This window comes from Pezoporus occidentalis, unplaced genomic scaffold (assembly GCF_034315485.1).
Source record: "Pezoporus occidentalis ecotype Australia unplaced genomic scaffold, CSIRO_AGI_Poc_V1 ctg4, whole genome shotgun sequence".
NCBI lineage: Eukaryota > Metazoa > Chordata > Aves > Psittaciformes > Psittacidae > Pezoporus > Pezoporus occidentalis.
Genome location: NW_026915724.1, coordinates 23,422,764 through 23,444,469, shown reverse-complemented (window position 1 = coordinate 23,444,469; position 21,706 = coordinate 23,422,764). Strand labels below are relative to the sequence as shown.

Here is a 21,706-nt window from a genome sequence, read left to right as displayed (position 1 = left end):
CGATGGGAGCGGGGCGGGGGGAGGCGGCCCGGCGGGCGCCACGGTCAATGGGGAAGGGGGGCTGCGGCGCGGCGTCTGGCTGCGGCTGGGCGCTGAGTGTAGGTGAGCCCCGGGGCGGAGAAGGGCCGGGAGAGGTGGTGGTGGGGGTGCCACGGAGAGGAGCGCCGAAGCCGCGCCGCGAAGGGCAGGATGTGGCGGGGAGGCCGCCGGCCCGGCACGGCCCACCCCGCGCCGCCGCCATCGCCGCCGCCATCGCCGTGGCCGTGGCTCGGCCGCCCCGCCTGACGTGGCGCCGGGGCGATGACCACCGGCAGGGCCGTGCCCCCAGCCCGGAGCTAAGGTGGTGGTGTTGTTTCTTCCGAGATACGGAGCCGCCGTTCTCTCAAGGGCCCAGCCGTGGGAGCGGTCTGCCGGGAGCCACGGTCGAGAGCGAAGGGCGATCCCGGGAACGGGAGGCCGGCCGTCAGCGTTACCGGGGCTTTGGGGGAAAGCCGGCGGCTAGCATCGGCCATTTCAAGAATGTGGCTTCGGGGGTGGAAAGGGAGTTCAGTTCTTTAATTTCAGCCTCTTCTTAGCGCTTGGGAATTGGTATGGTAACAAATACATTGTCCCTTAGGCTTTTCGCTTGGCTTTGTATGTCATTTTGGATTTGTCAAGGATGAGAAGAGAATTACGGAACGATTGTTCCAGAAACTGTATGGGCTAACTAAATTACCATGTGTTTGAGCCAGCGGAGTGGGAGACTTGGGGGGGGACAGCTGAGCGATTCTGCATCCCCCTTGTGGGAAAAAGGTGGCCTACGCTCAGTACATGCTTATGTGAGCACATGCTTATGTGCTTACACCACAGAGTAACCAGCCTGTACTTGGAACACACCGTGTATCTACCGAAGTGAGGCTTTTCCAAACGACTTGTTCTGGTGCCCCCTTGGCATTGATTGGAGCAAAAGAGAGTCCAGGGGCGGAGTCAGCCAGCGTAGCTTTTTTGGAAAAGATGGTACATACACTGAGTATTGAAATTTATTATTGTCTTTCAGCACCTGCTGTGTGGGTGAGGGTTTCATTTGCGGTGACCTCTCTGAGCTAGGATAGAGATGCTTTAGTGGTTACCAGATCTGCATTAAGAAAATCATGTAACACCACTACTTGCTATCTCTGCTGTGAACACAAAATTAACTGTTAGTTTCCTAGGGACTAGGCTAAGTTTAATTGGCTTGGGTATGCCATCTAACCTGACAGATCTTAAGTCTAGATCTATTTTCTTTTATTGTTTATGTTCTAGGACACAGCTGATTTGGGGATGAGAGGGATGTAACACCGCTGCCATATGTAGTTCACAAAAATAGTAGACACTTTGTTGAAAATAAAAGGCTTGAACCTTTTCCTTCTAAAATAAGTCACAAAACTTCATAGTTTGTAGTGCAAGGATCCAGCGAATTTGTTAAATTCCTTAGCTGCACTGTGGCACTGGATGCCACAAAGACAACAAGGCTGGCAGTCTACTTAGCAAAACATTTTCTAGTCCCCATTTCAAATCAGAAAAAAAAAACAGTAATGAAAGGTGAATTAACTAATACCCAAAGTTTAAAAGTTTGTTTAAGGTATTAAATGGTGAATTTTTATTTGAAGAAATCCTCGCCAAATGTTTGTCAGTATTTCTGCTGTTTTGTTTCTAAGCAACTTGTTTCTTCCACCCACATATCTCCTCTGTCCTCATGTATGATTAGTTTCATTAAGTGCAACAACCCTAGAAACATATAATGTGATTTGGAATAGTACGGGAATTGCTCTGTATTCTTCCTGAATCTCAGTTTCTTCCTGGTTTTGGAAATTTGTGTGTTTTTTTTTTATTGGTGCAATACTCAGCATAGCTTGAGGTGACTTCAGGACCTTCCCTAGAGAGTTTCTGTGCTGGGGCAGATGAGTAAACGTGTGCTGGTGAGATGTCGTAATAACAGCTCTAACTTTGGTAAATAAGAAAATCTACAGCTAATAAGGGCTTTGCATTCTAGGAAGCATCTCAAGACCATGATGAAAGTGTTTTCTGTGTTTTTCCTTGAAAGATGAAGTTTTAGTTACTGAATTGGCCAACACTAAAACGGGTTATACATTTTGCTGAAACCAAATAGATACTATTCTGATGTAGAGCAGATGGTTTCCTCCCATGTGTCTCAGGGCTGCTGCAATGCCTAGAGTTTTGTTGTGATTAGACTGCCACAGGAGAATTAGAAAGGTCTGTTTAACTCGTGTTTTAAAAACAGCGCAGTGTAAATGATAGGGCAGAGGGCAGGATGCAGAAATACCCTCACTGAATGTAACTGTACAAAATAATTGTCACAGAGGAATACTGTTGCAAAGGGGGGGGAGGTGCTCTCCTCAGTATTTTTCTAAGCAGGAGTATGTCCTCTGTGGCATTTGGAAAATAAGTGACTCCATCTGTCTCAGTAGAATTTCCCCACCCTTCTCTTCATTCTGGTGATAGAATATTAGTAAAAGGATCACCAAAGGCTGAACTAATGTCAGGCTAAGGCTAAAATACCAACTCAGTGAACTCTTGGTTTTTTACAGATTCCTTCCAGCTGTGTGGCTTATGCAGGTAGAAGATTTAAAACAGAGCTAAAAGGCCAGGAAAGAATACTTCTTAGAAAATCAGGGGCTGCAGCTAGACCCTTCAAAATACAGCTGCCTATAAGGCCTATAAACAGATGTCAGTGTTTCTCTTCATCATTCTACAAGTCTCTGACAGCTTTCTTATTACTGTTCTGTAGTTTTTCAAGCCTTCCTTAACCTAGACCTTCCAGGAGCTTCCTCCTGTGAGCTGCTGGGTGATTTTGTTCACCTCCAAGCAGGCTGAGGCTGCTCTCTGCCTTGCTGGATTAGACTCTCATTCATCTTTCGTAACTGGCAAGGTCTTTCATAACTTCTGATCTTTCATAACACTAAATGCTAGCCAGTGTCTCTCACACACCTTTCATAACCTACACACACGCCAAGTGTTTAATCTCATCCACTTGGAGTAGTCCTGTCCCGGATGAACCTGAAATACTAGTGTTTCTTGGGTGCTTTGTCTGATTCCTCTGAGCCCTGACCAGATTTGTGTTGAGGTCAGACTTTCTTCCCTGAGACAGCGAATGCTCAGTGGAGTGGAAGCCCTGTTCCCTCTGACCTCAGATCAGAAAACAGAATGTAGTCATGGATTTCCTTCTCTCCCAGGGTGTGAAGCCCTTATTGACTTAAGTGTGGCTCAGTTGGAGGTGATACTCTCCTTTGCTTCCTGTCCTGAACCACTATGCAGTGTTTCATCAGTGTGGCTGCTCTGCTTGCCACCCAGAGATCCCCATCGCCGTCTGCTTGGTCCATGCTGCAGAAAGCAGGGTCACTCAGGGGCAAAGCTGCTGCTGCTGCTGCTGCTGCTGCAAGGGCTTTAATTATTGCCTCAGCCAACAACTTTCAATTCTCTTCTTCAACAGCAATTGCACACTGCAGTAATAAGGATGAAATTGGTTGTAGTTTTTGCAGAGGGAGGGTGACCTCTCTAGCTCACTGGCCATCATGTGTGGTGACACAGCACCCCAGAGAGAACTGAGTCAGACATTGGGACGCATTTCCAGAACAACCTTATAGACACTTGGGCCAAAGAGTATGGCATTGAGTGGGTATATCACAGCCCCTGCCATGCACCAGCCTCTGGGAAAATCTTTTGGTCCTCCTGCATCATCTCTCTCTAGCCATTTGTTTTATTATAGTTCTTGCACCAGAACAACCAACAAGTGGATAAAGCGGCTAAGATTGAAGGGGCTCAGATGGACTTAGATTGGCAACATAAGGGTGAGTTATTTTTGTCCTGGTGGGCCCATGACACTTCAGGCCATCAGGGCAGAGATGCAGCATACAGATGGGCTCGTGACTGGGGGGTGGTTGCAGCAGTGGAAACAGAGCAACTGGCAACGCAGAGGTAAACCCCTCTGGGCTGCTGCACTGTGGCAAGATACGTCTTCCAGTGTGGATCCTTGTCACTTCACGGGTTTGATGGATGATCTCTTAATAGGGAATTAAATGGGAGAGCAAGTGACTAGCAGCTTTAATAAAAACAGAGGGGGTTGGGGAAGAAAAAGGAGGTAATCTTTTGGAATTATTAGCCTGAGTGCAAAAGAGCATTTCCTCAGCACAACAGCCAGAGCCTTGCTGTGCTGTTATTAAAGCACTTCAGTGGGAATTCATGCAGATGGTCTTTTTTACCTAGCATAGGATTATACTGGATTAGTCATATAAAATTGTTGTTTACTGTCTCTAGCCCTTTTCTCTGGAGCTTTTATCAGGATCTCATGGAGGATGAAGTTTGAGGTAATGCAGATGACAAGCTTTTTGTTTGTGCAAACTACTACAATGTTGTAGTTTAGTGCAGTCTTAATGTTGCAGTGAGAGGTTCTATAGCTGATAAAAGAGGATGTTTTGCCCAGATTTTTGTTTTGCCTTTTGGGTGTTCAAGAAGGAAAGGTAAACTGTAAGGAGACGCTCTCTCTTCTGTTTAGAAAAACTGTGCTGATCCTGCTTCTGCTTCATCAAACAGAAATTCCTAACGCTTGGCACCATTTTTCATACTGCTTGCTAATGACTCATTAAGGACACAACAGTTGATTAATGCAGTAAGTGGTGTATTAGATGTTTTTTGTGTTCCCTTTCTGTCACGCACAATCATATTGTGACCACGTTTCTTCTCCACATCCAGAAAGCCCAGGGATTGCTGCTTCAACACCCTCTGCGTTTCTCTTCCTGCCACAAGGGAACTCAAAACATGCAGTGCAAGAGACTCCCTTTAGATCTGCCGTGGGGGTTGGTTCATGTGGAAGTCGAGATTTTTGGCTTCCAGGTCTGACAGGCAGATGTACTGGTAAAATCGGGTCCTTCAGTGTTTTCTGGAGTTTTCACACTGGTTCTGTCATCCTGACATCTATACCATCCTTGTAGCCATATCTTCCAGGAGGTATGGCTGAGGGCTTTCCTGGGGTGCAAATGCCTTTGAGTCTCCCCCAGGACATATTTTTCTTCTCTGGAGGAGGTTCTGTGCACAAGGTAAAGCAGTCACAAGCTGTTACTCTTTTTCCTAGACTCACGTCTGTGTGTGGTAAAGGTCTTTTTCCCTGGTCTGGAAGGGAGAAGTGGCAGACTGTCTCTGCCATGTGCATGCCACTGTTGTTTTTCAAACATTATCCACTGAAAATACTAAAAATAATACCCCTGGAAACAAACTAACATTATAACCTGATGTTTCTATCTCTGAAGGTGATACAGAACTTCTGTCAGCATGTGTGGTAGGGATCTCTGTAGCATAATTAGGTTTGATAAATATCAGTTCTATTTGGTTTTGTCAGCTTTAAGATTAAATTGATTTCTTCTTACATATTATAAGGAAATATTTATTGTTTCTAATTCTGCAATCAGGCATCTTAAATCTAATCAGGTCTTGTTGCTTTTCCTCTTGGTATGCAGGAAATATTAATGTTTTGGACTGAATTCTGAACTTTTGCATTTAGCTATCCTCTGTGGTTGTGCAAAGACTTGGGAAACCCAGACGGCTTTTCTGTGTTTCAAGGAAGGCTCCTAGACACGAATAGGATTATTACTACCTGACTGAAGCTCAAAACAAGATGGAGAAAGGGCTTTTTTTCCTGTTTTGGCCATTGTGTTCCAGATTGTTCCTTGATTTTTCAAGTGGTATTTGTCTCTGAGATTGGCAGCACTGATTGTGCCAAAGAACATAACAGGCAGAGAGACCATATGAGCTTTGACAACTTCCACCCTGAAAGGCACTCTGAAGTCGCTGCTGGATGGAATAAAAGAGATTAATTTGGGGCAAGTGCAATTTTGATGTGTTTTTGCAAAGGTATGGAGATTTTCACAGGGGAATATTATTTCCTGGAAAATCTCATGAGGATGGTAGGTCTTTGAGGGTCGAAGGGACACATCCTGTCCTTTAATCTGTGTGGAAGAAATGCTATGATTGGAGTTATTGTAGGATTGCGTCAAGTAATCCTGTGCTCATATATTTTCTGACAAAGTAAATTAATGATTTTGGTGAAAAGCACTATGGGTCACATTCCTGCTGTTTGGCAGTAAGTAGCATGCTCAGCACCTGGAATCGATGACCTTTTCATTCATGTGTATCAGCATGAAATGTGTCTCAGTTCACACCAAGCTAAGTTAGAAGCAAGAATGTGAGGAAAACAGAATGTGTTCAACAAACCAGCTAAGTAATTGTGTGGGGAAATGTTTCTGCTGTAATTGCTTACTGTGTAAAGTGAGTATCTTAGTGGCATTTCATATCTACTGCCACAGAGAAGTTTTCCAAAAATCACGTATTATTGGTATCTCTGCAAGATGAACATGTTTCCTAATCAAGTACACAAGAAGTCTTTTAGCATTTGTATAAACTGTGGGCTTTGCATGCATGCTGGCTAACATCTTTTGATTTTTGGATGCTTCAAAATATAATGCCCCATGTTACCTAGTCTTGGGCCATTTGTTCAGATCTATCAAGTATCTTCAACTTGGAAGAATGGATGCTCAGTTTTTAAGTGGAGCCACTCAAAATCAGTGACCACTTTTGAAAATGTTTGATTATAAAGTGTGTGATAAAACCTACAAGAGCTTCAGCTGTAACTTTTCCCAACTGTTTGAGGTTATGAGTAGGGTTTTTTTTGGTGTCATTTGGATCAGCACTTGTTTGATGAAATCTGAATCTTACATAAACTCCCTGCAGGTCTAGCTGCGTAGTTGAGAAACCTGGCTGTTGTCTGCTTTCTCCGTCTATCTTCAATTCCTGTGCCAGCCATGGAAGGACAAAGAAAGGCTGCATGGCTGCTTCTAGGCTAGAAACTGGGAATTCTTGTTTCCCTTTTAGCTCTGTTGGTTCATTTCCCAGCTTTTCTGTGTGTAATTTTCCAGCCTGTTACTCGTAACAGTTTTGAGTTCTGAAAATATTTAGGTCTCAAAACCTGCATAGCTGTTGTCAGTTGATCTTGTGGCCTTCTGTTGCTATGTTACTTGTAAGTCCAGTCCCTCATGGGAGCAGGGTGCTTTCTTCCTGCATGTATGCCCTGCAGCCTGGTCTGTCAAAAATATCTGCAAAATACAAAAACCAAAGGGAAACCCCAACAAGTAGCAGTAATACCAAGTATGACAAACACCAAGGATACACTGGGTAGCACTGTTACCAGGCATGCTGTTACCTCCTGACCTGGTAGTTATTAAAGAGCCTATACTGTGGCTTCTGGTGTGATGGAATGGGGAGATTGATCATCGAATCACAGAACAGTTTGGGTTGGAAGGGACCTTGAAAGGTCATCTAGTTCCAACCCCCTTTGCAAGGAGCAGGCACATCTTCAACTACATCAGGTTGCCCAGAACCACATCCAGCCTGGTCCTGAATGTCTCCAGGGATGGGGCAAGCATCACCTCTCTGGGCAACCTCTGCTAGTTATTTTACTACCCTCATTGTAATGAATATTTTCCTCACATCCAGCCTGAATCTCCCCTGTTTTAGTTTAAAACCATTATTCCTCATTCTATTGCAACAGGCCCAGATGCAGATTATGCTTTTGTAGAGACATGTAACATGTTGAGTGGTGATGGACAGCTGTATCCATGCGGATCTGTGATGGGCAGTATTCTCAGTCCCCTGCATTTGGTATCCGCTAGTCACAGGAAATCACAGGTAAAACCAGTGGCAGTTTAAGAGACAGCCCGAGACGGGGTGTTTCTGCGCTGGCCCCAGAGGCTGAGGTGCACAGGCACAGTAAAGAAGATTAGGGAGCACCGAGTTCTGCCTCAAGGGAGAGAAAACAAGGCAGGGCGAGCAGCGAAGTGAGCCCTTCCCCGCCGCAGCAGTGTCCGCCCGGGGGCGCTCGCTGCTCAGGCACCTACCGCGCTGCTCCGGAGCGGAGGGAGAAGACGTGCCCGGCAGGGCGCCGCCTCCGCCTCCCCGCTCCCGCAGGGTGCGGCCGGAGCGGTCGGTGCTCCGCTTGCTGCCGTTTCCTTGGCGACGGGGTGGTAGCGGTGGAGGTGGCGGCGGTGTAGTCAGGGCCCTTGACCGCGAGCGGTCGCTCGCCCGTGACGCGTACTGTTTGGAGCCTATCCGGAGAGGCTGTGCTTTCCTAGGCGCCTGCTTGAGAGCCGTGAGGCGGCGGGCGGCCATTCCGGCAGCTTGGTGGGGACCTTTTATGGCTGGGTCCCGCAGGTGGTGGGTGCGTTCGAAAGGGCGCAAGCCGGCCTCAGCCCCTTCGGGAGCCCATGGCCCTGCCCTCCGTCCACAGGTGCCTGCAAGTGAGTGGGACCCGGATCGCGGCCGCAGCGCGGGGCAGCCTCCCGTTCGCCGGACACGGCCCGGCCTGCCCTGAAGAGGGCGCGGGAATGCTCGGGCACGGCGGGTCTGGGCTCGGCTATGTTTGCCGTTGCCTTCGCGTGCAGAGCTCACGCTTACAGTAGCTTAAGCGGTTTGTCGTTGGTAGTCCTCCTTCTGTTGGCCGAGTACCGGTCGGTAGCATAGGTTGTGCTTATTACGCTGCAGGTTAGGGCAGTGAAGTCGGTTGTGTTTGGGTCGTAGAGGAAGTGACAGGTGCTGCTGGACGAGGTTCAGCCACTGCGCAGGCAAGACATTCTGCTAGTGCAGCTGTAGCTCAGCCTTTTGGCTTCTGTGAGGTTAAAAAGCGATGATGTTTAGAAATGTGATTGAAACTTGTAAGTTTTGTCTCTTTATGATTCTTTTAGTACAAAACCAGTTTGCCTTATCATTCACTAATAAATTGCGAAGTTGCAATAGAAGCATTTAATACATATGTTACTGTGTCTTAGTCAGTTCTTCTTGACTTTTGAAGACAATTACTTTTTATGCTATTTTCCTTTATATATTTCCATAGTTTAAGATAATCATAATGAAGCTTAAGGGAGATAATTTTAACCTGAAATATTATCAGTTTAATTAATACCTAATCAGAAAATGTCTTATTTTTCTTTTTAAAATTCTCTTCCTTTTCAGCTCAGTGATGAAAATGAACAGTTAGTCAAGAAGTTGAAAAAACTGCATGTAAAAAATAAGGAGCTAGAAAATAATCTGGGTCAGATCCAAGAAAAACTACATCTTCAGCGGTTAATACGTGACTATGGCACACACAGAGAGTAAGACTTGTTCTTTCTGTATCAAAAGAAATAAGTATTTCAGGATTTTTTATCTTGATACTCTTCAGATGAGTGAGGCCACACCTGGTCTGGGTATTCTGAGGGGCTGTCTGTGAACAGGATGGTGGAAATGGAGGATGCTGAAGGCATATAAAGGAACAAAGGATGGCTGGGGCAACTTGTAAAAATTCGTTGTTGTAGTGAAAGAAACAGTTTTAATGTCAGTAAGTTATATCCCTGCTTAGCCAACATGCTATCTCTGTTTTACTCCAGAGTTTTAGACTGTTTTTATACCAAACAGTAGTAAGGTAGTTAACGTTTTAAAGATTTGGAAACCAGGAGCTTAGGACTTGAAAAACTATAGTGCTAGTGTTTTGGTGAGTGTCCTCCCAGGATTTGAGTACCTGTTTGCACAGCTTTCAAGTTTAAATTTTGGTGTGTTTGTGGTTCTGTGTTAAAACTTGTGTTCTAAAATCAAGCTGAAAAGTAACTTGGGCTTTTTCAGTCACTTTGTTTGATCCAATTAAAATTATAAGATGTGATTTTATTAAGCTGTTTTGTTTATTTCATTAAGTGTTCAAGTTCAAACAGAAACCCATTTATGGCACAAGGGTGAATACAGGAAGGATCTTATTCTAGAGGGTGACAGTGTGAGGTGAGTTCTTGAAAAACTGCTTCTTCACAGAGGTAAATATTCTCCATGGAATAGAATATTTTTTCATGGTTGTCAACTGAATTTTTGTTAACTGTTATGGAAGTGGCTTTCAGCCTTTGAAACAACAGAAGATTGTTTTATTTACATTTTAAAAAGAAATACTAAATCTTAGATTAAACTTGAAACTAGGAGTAAACAAAGAACAAAATGTATTTCTGTCTCAAATCCTTCATTTCAAAAATTTGAATGAGCCAAGGAAGCTCTGTAGTGTGTGCACATGTGATGTTTTTTGCAGATTTTTAACCTCGTAATTTCTTTATTTTGTGGGAGATTTCTTAGCTCATTTGTTTCTATAGCTCAGTTTTATGTATGTATAAAACCTATAGGATGGTGCTGTTTTCAAAATAAGCTAGATAAGTGATTCTAGTTTTCAGTCTACTTGATTTTTGGAAGTGAGCCACTACTTACCATTGTTTGCCAATTAGTGGTAGAAATAAGCTTTCTTAACAGCTTTTTTGATGCAAAAGATACTTTTTTGCTTTGAGAAAATACATATTTTCTGAGTATGCTACATAAAATGTTGGCCCACCAGGCTATGACTTGATTTTGAAATAAAGAGGCTGCTTCATTCCTTATAAAGTTATTTTGTGTTCACTTAAGAAATGGGCTGTGACTCTTAAGAAGATAGGCAGTCCCTACTGCTTTTAATTTCAAGCACCCTGTTTTTAGGGTTTGCTTTAGGTGGTTGTAGAAGGCCCCCCCTTTTTTTTTTCCCTTTTTTCCCTTTTTTAATTTTTTTTAAAGTTTTTTTACAGTATGCCAGGCTTTCTTTGCAAACCTACATAGGAAGGCTGTGCGTTTAGCTCCGGGCTTGAACTGAGTGCCTAACTAGATGCTTATGTGGAAGAAATCCAAGTTTCTCTTTGAATCTGGTGCTGGACCTGCTTTGTATTAGGTTGCACTTGGATAACCTGACTGAGCTTTTTCTTCTAGCACCTGTTTGTATGTGATTTTACAAAGCTGTTCTGTGCTATTCTGTATTACCATCCTGCTTCTGGTGCATAGTCATGACCTAGTATGAATGCCAGCTCTTATCTAAATTCCTCATAAAATAGGGAAAATGTCATGCTCATCAGTTACATTACGGGCCTGATGTATGCTGTAAAATGTGGTAGCAACTTAATGTAGCAGAACTTGATGCAATATATTATCAAAGGGAAAGATAATATCCCAAAGTTGTTTATTTTACACTGATTTTTACCCCCCTTGCACTCATTTGCTTATACATTTCTTTCACTCGTATTCTCACACTCACACAGAAGCAATGAGATGTTTTGCGCAACACAGAGAGCTGGGGATGCTGCCTCATGAATCCTCATCATGAGTTCTTGATTGGTAGTGTCATGGTTTAAGCAAGAAATTAGGCTCTGGACAAACTGCTTTATTCCTTTAGGAGTGGTCTTTTGCTATTCCTGTTGTGCTAACAGGGAAAGGAATGATAAATGTGACATGCTGCAAAGTCATTGCCACCCCTCCTGTCATTAGTGTACGGGTCTTCCATCGATGAGTTATTTGTACTGAGGTTTAATCGGAGTGTGGCCACGTGGGCTGGACAGAAACAACAGGGTCCTCAGTCTGGCTGAGTGAAAGGGATTCTTTGCCATCATACAGACCATTCTTTTTAACTCTTGCTTTGCTGGCTTTTTTTCTGGTGCTTTCTCTTTCTGTGTTGTTGATGGCATTTCATTCACACTCAAATATTGCTGTTACAAGCTGCTACAGTACAGCTACAATCCAACTAATCTCTATAGGCCCTCTAATGCTTTTGTCATAAAGGATGCATGTTTTTTTTGGCTTTTATATTTTATTGCAATTTACACATTTCTTCTGTTCTAGTCTACTTCAAATGTATAATGAGCTACAGAAACGCTGCATTAAAGAAATCAAAACAAACCAGGAGCAAAGGGAAGCAATTAACAATCTCACTGTAAGTAGAATTTGTAGGAAATGGTATCGAGTAAGCCAAACTTAAGTTTTTGGGGAGACTGGAAAATAATTCTTACATTTGTAAAATGAGACCATGTTTTTCTTTATAATCTTTCTTTATTTCCTGTGTCATTGAGATAACAGAAAGTAGTCTGTAGTTTCCTTTGAAAGTGAACTCTGTCACTGGTCTGTAGCTGACAGCTGTGTCCCCTTTTCTTGCTTTTTTCTTTACTTATCTAGCAACCCCTTCTTCTAACTGTATATGCATCTTCTGACCTCTTTTGTACCAGCCCTGATATTTTTCTGTGTTTCATAAGCTGATTTATCCTAGAAATCCAGCGTTAAGCTAACCAAATGAAGGCAAATAATCTTCTGTTAGGTAGCAAGATCTGTTGGCTTCATAGAGACTAGCATCATAACTGGAGCAGAGGTAGGGCGGCGTGGCTAAGAGTGGTTCAGGAAGCTACAAGTGGGTATTGCCTCTTTAGGCATTGATGGAGCATTACAGCTGACCAGTCTAATTTCCTCAGGGGATTCTGGAACATGTGCTTTATTTGTTTGTAAATTAATATTCATTGTAATTTGGATTACATGTACTTTTTCTTCGAAGTTGGCAGTTGCTGCCCTAAAAGTACACTTTATCATGCGGAAAGGTTCAGTATCTTTGTGCATGTACATTTATATTGCCTTGCAAGCATATGCTCAGCATCAGATTCTTTTAAAATGCTTATGTATATGCAAAGCTTCACTTGCTGTATTTTTTTCCTCCTTTCAGACCCTTTGGATGAATGTAGTTTTAAGACAGCAATTAAAAGCTCTAGGTTTATATCTGGGCTATGTTTTCAGTTGTATTCAGTTGAGCTGTGTTTGTTCTATGCATTTTAAAAAATTTTTAGTTTCTTGACAGATTAAAATTCATGAGCTAGAGCAGAATCTTCGAGAGCAGAAGCAAAGAATTGAGCAACTAGAACATAAAAAGGTTTCTTGGAAAGCTAGTGCTGTTTCTGGAAAAAGAAGTCGAACTCCAGAAGAAGTAACATCTCCCAGGGACATTTCTAAAAAGAAGGAACCTTATTGCAGTAAATGTTTAGGTAATGGTACAGTTAATTCTGATGATGTTCCTTCCATTAGGCCTGTCAGAGATGCATTTTGCTTCTGATCAAGAGGCACACACACCAGGGGATTTCTTCTGCTTTAACCAGCTATATCTGAAATGTTTTTCATTTTTTAAAACCTGCTGTGTAAAAATAGCATCTCGTAACTAATATCCTCTCTACGGATCCAGCCCTGCATTTGTTTGAGATAAAAATAAGTGTTTGCTGCTTTTCTCTTTTTCTGAAATTGGTATGTTGGTGTAATCGTGGGTGGGAGTGCATGGCTCTGTTTAGTACTATTTGTTATTTATTCTAGTAAGCTGTATCTATGCAGATCTCTTAGTGATAACGTTTGCTGTTCCCTTCTTTGGTTTTCAGACACTGATACACAAAAGAACCTGTTTTTAGCCTTAAAATCTGGGACAAACCCAGACAATGCTGGTTTGAACATGTTCTTCCTCACATAAGTAAATCCACAAGTTAAGGTGCAATTCTGTTCTACTTCAAAGCATAAAAAAGAGATAGAAGAGACGGTATAATGTAGGCATAATTTTCAGGAAGTGTGCTGTCAGCAAGAGCTGATGTGACCCTCTCATAAGTCAGGAAAAGTAACTGAGGCACATGATGTATGTTTTGTGGATTTTTAAAGTAGAATAATACCACATTCTAAGAATCTGGCAGATTCAGATTTTCCAATTGACAGATCCTGTTACCTTTCATAGTACCTGGGAGCGTGTTGGGCCAATGCTTAAAGATAAATCGCTTTATGAAGAAGGTACTTTAAAAAGCTGAACCATAATTTTCTAATACAAAATGTAGGCAGCTCTTTAGCTTAATATGATTCATATGAGGGGGAGGTTGACTGTAATGGTTGAAGTCTATATTTTTTTATTTGAATATAGAGCTATTGTTGAAGGAGATTAAAAAGCTGAAGAAAGAAAAAGAGAAGTTGTCTACAGAAAGGAGAGCACTAAAAAATCAATTAGCTGTATTAGACAAGGTAATTTATTTTGAGACAAATTTAAGAATGGGTGATTTTTTTAAAAAACCCAACTTTTCTTCCTGAACTGAAACTTATCTTTAGGCTGAACATATGTTGTTATCAAGCAAAATGCATGAATTTATAACATTCTGAGAAAGAAATGGAAATTAATGACTCCTTGAAACATTAATGTCCTACAGTATGGTTTGGCTAAGGAAGAGTGTAATATTTTTGTGTTTGTTGTGTTTTAAACAGGTGTGTATTTTCATAGGTTTTTATTTATTTATTTATTTTTAGCGTTTGGTTCCTTCATTAGAGATTAGTTGCCTCAGGTCATTACAACGTTCAAATTACAACTCTTAGTAACAGGCTTAATTCCTTACAGCAGACATTTGCAGAGATAATAATATTTTTTGAATGATCACTTTTGAATGGTCTCCTGTTTTGTGATGTCACTGAGAGGAAATCTATTTTCTTACTTAAACATATCAAAGTTATGTCTCTGTTAAAACTGTAAGTTTAAGGAGGGCAGAGGGGAGTGCTTTGAGAAGGAACAATATGAGAAAGTGAGACCACATAGGCTGATGTGAAATTCAACAGGATTTGGATTTTATGGCTTATTGGGCTGTCTCTTTATAGTCTGTGTACCTTTATATACTGCTCTTTTTCATTCCCTCCTTTGTTGTAAATTGTTTTTGTCTGAGCCAGTTGAACCTGTTGGATAGTGTTATCAATTTTAGGCTGTTTAATGCATCATCAATCTTATCCTTTTGATTATGTAAATCAAACTTTTTCACATAGTGTAATCATAAATAATAGATCCTATTCTGAGATAAGGTATTCATTAACAAAATGTAGTTGTACTTCAAGTTCTAAATGAATACTAGCAAGTTACAAAGCGGTTAAGGTCTAAAAATACTTTCTATCTTTCTAGGTCTAAATATGGTATCCATTTTTAAATCTTAAAACTATTTAGTACTGTCTTCTTCAGATGCTAACATCCTCATCGTTAGTTTAATCGCCTCATCACTCTCCTTGCTTGTTGTCCCTTTTGTATAATCTTGCAACTTTCAGATCTTCAGAGTTACTATTGTGTTATCTGCTACTGGCTGACTTCAGCACATGTAGATACAGTTTTGCACAGATGAGTTAGACATAATTCCTTTGTCATTTTGAACTGTCATTTGGACTGCCATTTTGTAGCTTTCTGATAAAGTAGCATGTTTTTTGTTCTCTTAATTAGTCTTTCCTATTATTTGGCTGTATTTCAGGCTGTAAAATAACTTGAATTCTGCTTGTATCATGTGTTTAGGGCAAAGTTTTAAATTATTATGTAAGGTCAGAGTTGATTGCTGTATCTTGTCATAGCTGTGTTTGCACAACTCAACCATATATTAATAAAGATACAGAAAATGTCTTTGAACTTGGGAACAACTGAAATGCTGACTAGTTGTTACTGAGAATGCCTTTCAAAGAAACTTTAAAGTGACTATTTTCGGGTCTTTCTAGGATTTTTTTGAAGAGGTAGAAGATCTAAAGCATGCTGTACAGGAATCTGTGAAACTGAATAATCAGTATGAAAAGTGCTTGAAACAAATAAGTGTGATGTATGGACTTCCTTTTACAACACATTTGTAACTACTGATTAATGGCAAGTAGATTTCCCACAGTTTTTTATACTTACTGCAACATTTAAACCCACCATGGCTTATGTAATATCACATTTTGATGCTATTATGGATTCAGTAATAAGATCTTAATATGACAAGCTGCTCTGGGATGTTTTTGTATTTTATGCCTGTGATTTTTTTGTTTATGTGGTTTTAAAATAAACTGTAGTCTGTATAACTTCAACCAAGTTTCAAAACCTCTCTTTCACACTTGTAGAATGTGTCCGTTGCAGGAGTGGTTGTGAGTGTTTATGGCCATATGATAAAATCTTAGTATTTTTTTGAAGAACTTCCCAATTTATCCTTTTTTTATAAACTATATATGATTACAGTAGATGTGTAGATTTGGTATTCTTTATGAATTTCAGCTGTAAGGATGTGCCAGTGCAGGAACAAATTAATTCTGTCTTTAAATTATTACAAACTTAGGGATTTCTTTCTTAAAAAAGATGATTTCTTTCTAAAAAAAGATGATTTCTTTCTTAAAAAAGATGATTTCTTTCTTAAAAAAGATGATTTCTTTCTTAAAAAAGATCTCTTAAAAGGCATTTCTTAAAAGAAAAATGCTAAATCCCTGCTTGGAGATTTTCTTTAATCACAAAAATAGGTTAAAATTTGTGGATGAAGGAAAGATTTATGGATTAGAATTGAAAGTGTGTTCAGAAAGATGAGACAGAGTTGTCCTACAGTATCAAAACAAGAATTTATCAGAAGCCCTTATTTTATTAAAGAGTGAAGGTGTTTGAAGTGCTGAAACAGGAATGCAGAGTCACAGTTCACAAGGTAGAAATATCACATTATTTTAAAGAATGAACTTGGAATGATGAGACAGTTTCTAGGTGCAAGTGTGCCCTGCAGAAGGGAAACCTTGTGAGATTTGAACCTAAACTTGTTTGTTACTGCATTTTGCAAAAGTTTAACATAGTTCCATTATAGAACTATATTTGCCTGGAAGTTGTAAACCTGTACCTTTGTGACACTGTGATGGGAGAATTGAGGGAAACTTTACTGTGAGTTTAGAAATACTAAGCTTGCTTATAACCCAGTAGAGCTTCTTTAGCTTACTAAAAATACTTGCATGATCATTACAGATAGGACTAGAACTAGGAGTAGGATTAGGACTCTTGTATCCCACTCTGTTTGTTAGGACAGTTTTATGTAGTTGCAAGTTAATGAGTAAATGGGCTTCAAAGCATGTGAGGTGCTCAGAGTTGCATATTCACTAAGTGAGGGTAAAGCTCTATATGTACTTGCTTCTTGGTCTGGGTATAGACCATTTTGTCAGTTTTCCCTTGGTTCGTTCTTGGCTCACTTGTAAATTAAAACTGGATAATGTTCTGAACAGAGATGGGAAAGGGAAAGAGGAGGAGTGATGCAAGTCTGTGTTGCCAGTAAACTTGGCAGATGAGAATCAGCACAGTAGTGTGTATGATGGAAGTATTTTTAAATGCAAAAATGTATCTAATATTTGATAGTAAGCAAAATAAACATAAGTGATGGAGGAGAAAAGTACCAAACCTTTTTATTTTGAGCAGTAGTCACTTGAGTATTTTTTCCTCACAGTTTTGTGATATATAAATTTATACTTCTAGTATGTTTAAACTTTGGTGACATTATTAAATCAATCAGTAAATGTCCACAGGCTGGTTTTTAAATATAGGTGAGGAAGAGCTGAAGGTTATTTCTCCCCTGCCTAAAGAATGTATGTACTGACTGAATACAAATTGTTGTGACTAGTAGACTTCTGCTGTTTGCCATTACAGAGTATTTTCTCTGCCCAAACAATTTAAAATACTATGTTGAAGATATTGATCTCAGCTCTGTGATGAGCTTTTAAAACTTCTAAAAATCAGCTTTCAGTCAGGCCGGTGCCATGTATTTAGAACAAGAAGCAGTGAGAAATCTTTCAGTCTCTTATCATAACTGAGATCCTCAAGCTCTAGCAAGAAACCAGGTTCTAGTCTAACCCTAGTAATCAATCTGTGAAAGCAGGAGGAGTAGCAATGTGTTGTGCAGTGACACGCTGAACCACAGCTCCATCTTGCAGCGTGCATGCAGTCTGACAGCATTGTTTCTGACCTTGCCATGATGCATGAGAGGATGCGAGTCTCTGGTCTTTGGGTACCCGTATGGAAGGTTCGGGTTACTACTGCATGTGCTTGGTTTCTGTTTAAGCTACTGTTATGGTGATGTACAGCCGCAATCCTGAGAAAAGGGGTCAGCTGGGATGCGAGCAGCGCCAGGCTGGCAGGTGGCAGAGAGGAGGTAGGCAGGGATTTCTGTCAGCCAGAAGTAAATGTCTTTCAGCTCATTCTGCATCACTGACTTTCTGTGGTTTCATTTTCATTTTTTATCTCTTTCCTCTTTTTTCTTTCACCATCAGGAAAGCTATAAACGTGGGGTGCAGATGAGAGACCTCTGGCATCTTCCACATCTGTGGCACAGCTCCCAAAATAATAACAGCTATGTAGCAGAAAGGCTGGGACAGGGAATGTGTGTAGAAATGACTGGCTCTGTGCTTTTGATTGTGTCAGTTGCTGTTTGTGACTTCTGAAAATGACAGTTTTGCCTTGAAGATATTTTTATTTTCTATTAATTGCAGTTTTGGGGTTTGTTTTTTTGCTTTTGATGGAATCATTTTGCTTCTGAAGATCTGTTTTGTGTTTTTTTTTTTCCTCCCCACTGATCTGTAGCACTGGGTTTTGCTGCCTCTGGGTGTTTGAGCAGCTTCTGAAGAAATTTGATGTGTGAAAAATGTAATGAAAAGCATTTTAGAGAATGCATAGATGCTGATATCAAAATAGCAGGTTTTATTTGTATTAAGTTTTGTGTAGGTTGGGAATAAGAATCATAGGGTTTTTTGGTTTTAGAGTTTTGGGTTTTTTATACATGCCTAATGCAAGTTAAAAAACTTACTGGCATTTGCTGTTCAAATTAGTCCTGTTTTTGTTGGAAGAGTAGACAGGCTAGGACTACCAAAGTCTACTTCTAAATTCTGGGGTAGGTGCTGTTTGTGCAGGATAAGGCCATAGGAATTTGTGTGCTTAGTTAGGAATTTACGTGTCTCTTTGTCCTTGTTGCTGTCTCTGTTGAACAGGTGTTTCTGCTTTAATCTCGCCTTGTGAGATGTACAAACGAGATCTTATTCCTTTTTATTGCCAGTTAAAGTGCAGATGAGATTAATATTAAACAAGTTAGTCAGCCTTTATGTGTAGTTCTTCTGTGTTGTGAAATTGTGACGTCTGGCCAGTGGCTTTCTCCTGCTAAACAAAGTTTAGCTAGAACTGAATTGCATGCAATTAAGTATTAGTCATGCTAATGCTAAATAATGCATACTAGAAATGTTACATGATGCAGACTAATGGTTCTTTGTCTTGAACAAGTATTTTGTAGTGGTGATATGGGAAATTCATGTTTGAAAATAAGGGGCTATTTATCAAATAGATATTTTGGTTGGAAAAATAGGATAATAATCACATGTCTGTTTTTGATTTCCATGAGACATAAGTCAAATGGGCTAGGGCACAGGGCAGGAAAGCAATTTAAGTTTTGGTCTGTGTTTTGCATGTAACTGAGACCAGGATTTTAGAAAAGATCTACGATTCTGTGTTGTTCAGTAATTTTGTCCTAGTTATTACTAACACTTAGGGTCTAAATGATCAGAGGTACTGAGTATTCACAGTTCTAATCAGAATTAGTTCAGATGAAAATTGGCTGCTAACTAATCACTGTTTTAGTGCTGTGTTCAGTAACTGCTAACATCTTAGATATTAGTCCTATGTCAGAATTTCTCTGTTGTAGAAAGCAGAATTTCAGTCCCATTCTTGGGTGGGGGACAAGACTTTTCTTTGTGGATTTCTCTAGAAGCTGGTTCATGAGCATGTGAAGTAACATCTTTATAGCTCTCCTGGAATCTTCTTTACCATGACCATGCTACAGTTTACCTTTAAAAAGTGATTCTTTGGAACCCTGAGAGGGTGTGTGTTGAACCTGAGTAATGTTACTTGAAAGTAAAGGGCTAGTATCTCGGTCCACTTGGGTGTGATACTTGTTTTTCTTGTTGCCACTTACAGTGTGACAGTGTTTCTGCCAAGGACTGTAGAAGAAACAGAACTGTGCAAGTGTGGGTATTTCCTCCTTACACCAGTAATAATGAGTTTCTGTTTAATGCCTGTAAACAAGAGAAGCAATCAATGAGCCCTGTTACAATTGTGGCTTATCAGAGTGAAGAGATATGTTTTGGATTAGCCTTTAAAATGACAGAAAATAATATTATAGTTTCAAAAACCAAGTTCCTTGTTTGGGTTATGAACTGTCCAAGGTGGAAGAAATCAGTAAATACAGCAAGCTTACCAACCTCAGCTTATTTTCCCCATATTTCTCTTCAGCTATACAGTTTCTGTTTCTGAGGCTTAGATACTGTTTTCCCCTTATTAGAAATGAGGCAGCATTAGCTAACTAGTCAAGTATCCATGCGTGGATTCCTGGAAAGCTCTGGTAAACTTGTTCTGTGATAGTAAATTGCTTTTGGTTCTTTGAAATTAGTACAACGAGCTGCATTAAAGGTGGTGATTGCATTGATTTGATGTAGTCATGTTATGTGATTTGTGCCAGAAAGTGGCTGTACGTGGCATGCATCCTCATGTTCTGCTACTCAACCTAAAAATCTATCTTTACCTGCCTGTGACCTCTAGTTACAGTGTTTTCACTGTCTAGTTTTAAAAAAAGCATCATGCACCAAGATCCAGGCTGGTTTAAAACTGGTTACCTTGGTCCTGGAAGGAGAGAGTGCAGTTCTGCACTCAGTGGCGTGGCTATTTGTGTACTTGAAGGAGAAGACCAACTTTGCTTTTTTAGGTTAATTTAGCATTTCCAAATCTAACACTGTAGGCCTTACGTGGCAGCTTTTCACAGGGAATGCTGGCTTAATGAATACTTTATTTTGATTTTATCTACAGGGTTTCTGTGCTGATATGAAGCCCAACATGATCCTTTGACTAACCCCTAACGTTTTCACCGGAGAGGAGAACTGAGCCATTGGGAAGAGTCTTATGCCAGTACTGCAATGCTGAGTTCTAGCACAACCACTGTGAAGAACCTTCTTTTAAAGAAGAGGCTCTGTTTCCTGCTGAAGCTTGTGTTCTATGTCAGTTCAGTGTTAATATTTTGTGAATTTTTAATTTATTATGTGGTAATTTTTCAATGCCAATGGCCAGAAGTGAAAAGTGGAGCTAAAAAAGAGACTTCAACTTCAGTCCTGAAGGCCATAATTTTAGCTGATACTCACCTACTTGGTGAAATCAAAGGGCACTGGCTGGATAAACTAAGAAGGTAATAATAATTAATTTTTTTCTTTAACAATCTCCTGGTTTTAGCATTTTTAATAGTAGCTAATGGAACAGATGTTTAAACTGATGTGGTGTTTGTAAGAAGTGTGAATGCTGCCTCTGACTTGCCCATCTGGATCTGTGCTGGGTAATAAACCAGTGTCAGAAAGGTTAATAAATGGGGCTTACTGAGGCAGAGGAGTCTTGAATATTCAGGTAGTATGTGGGTGTAGATGCCTGAGGATTTTTGATGGGTCAGGAAGTCTTTTCCAGTATGTAACTGTTTGATAAAATGCCTTAAAAATGAGGCATCCAAGATAACTTGGGTATCCCAATTGTTAATACCTTTAATTGCAGAGATAAGGAAGCCGGTAGAAGTTTGTAGCAGAAGAATTGGAGGCAACAATGCCATTTAAAACGAAAGATAATCTAGTCGTATGCCTACAAACCCATGTTTCTGTTAGTCCAAAAAAGAAAAAGCAGAATGCTGACAGAAAGTACTAAGTTTATAGTATAAGATAAACATTATAAACTTCTGCTGCAGAAACAATAGCATGGTTAACCATGAGCAATAATTCACTGTTCTGATTAATTTCTGCTTTATGGAATTGTAATGAAAAATAAACAAGCTGGTCTTACTTCTTGCATGAGGTGAGCGTGTTGTATTGTGGTAGAAATACCCACCAGGTAAAAGTCACTGACTGTACTCAAACTTGATTTCTAAGTATGTAACTTGAATTTCATATTGGCACTCTCAGTGTGGAGGAGCCATCTTCCCATTCCTGCCAGGCTTTTTTTTTGTGTGTTCAGAGTAGAGGA

At 40.5% G+C, this 21,706-nt stretch overlaps 1 protein-coding gene across 7 annotated transcripts in view; it reads left to right on the top strand.

Annotated features, from left to right (window-relative positions):
- Positions 1 to 12: 12 nt before the first annotated feature.
- Positions 13 to 21,706, top strand: part of MPPE1 (metallophosphoesterase 1) — a 29,482-nt gene continuing 7,788 nt past the window's right edge. Inside the window, exons 1-3 of one of the 7 annotated variants that reach the window (XM_062633038.1) lie at positions 85 to 102; positions 9,034 to 9,173; positions 20,519 to 20,891. In XM_062633038.1, the coding sequence (XP_062489022.1) occupies positions 20,626 to 20,891 (266 nt within the window). In that variant the 5' untranslated portion in view covers positions 85 to 102; positions 9,034 to 9,173; positions 20,519 to 20,625. Of the gene's footprint in view, positions 103 to 8,384; positions 8,532 to 9,033; positions 9,174 to 9,741; positions 9,829 to 11,722; positions 11,816 to 13,810; positions 13,909 to 15,399; positions 15,546 to 20,518; positions 20,892 to 21,706 lie in introns of those variants that run through there. The other 6 variants (XM_062633037.1, XM_062633041.1, XM_062633039.1 and 3 more) reach the window with 6 other exon arrangements.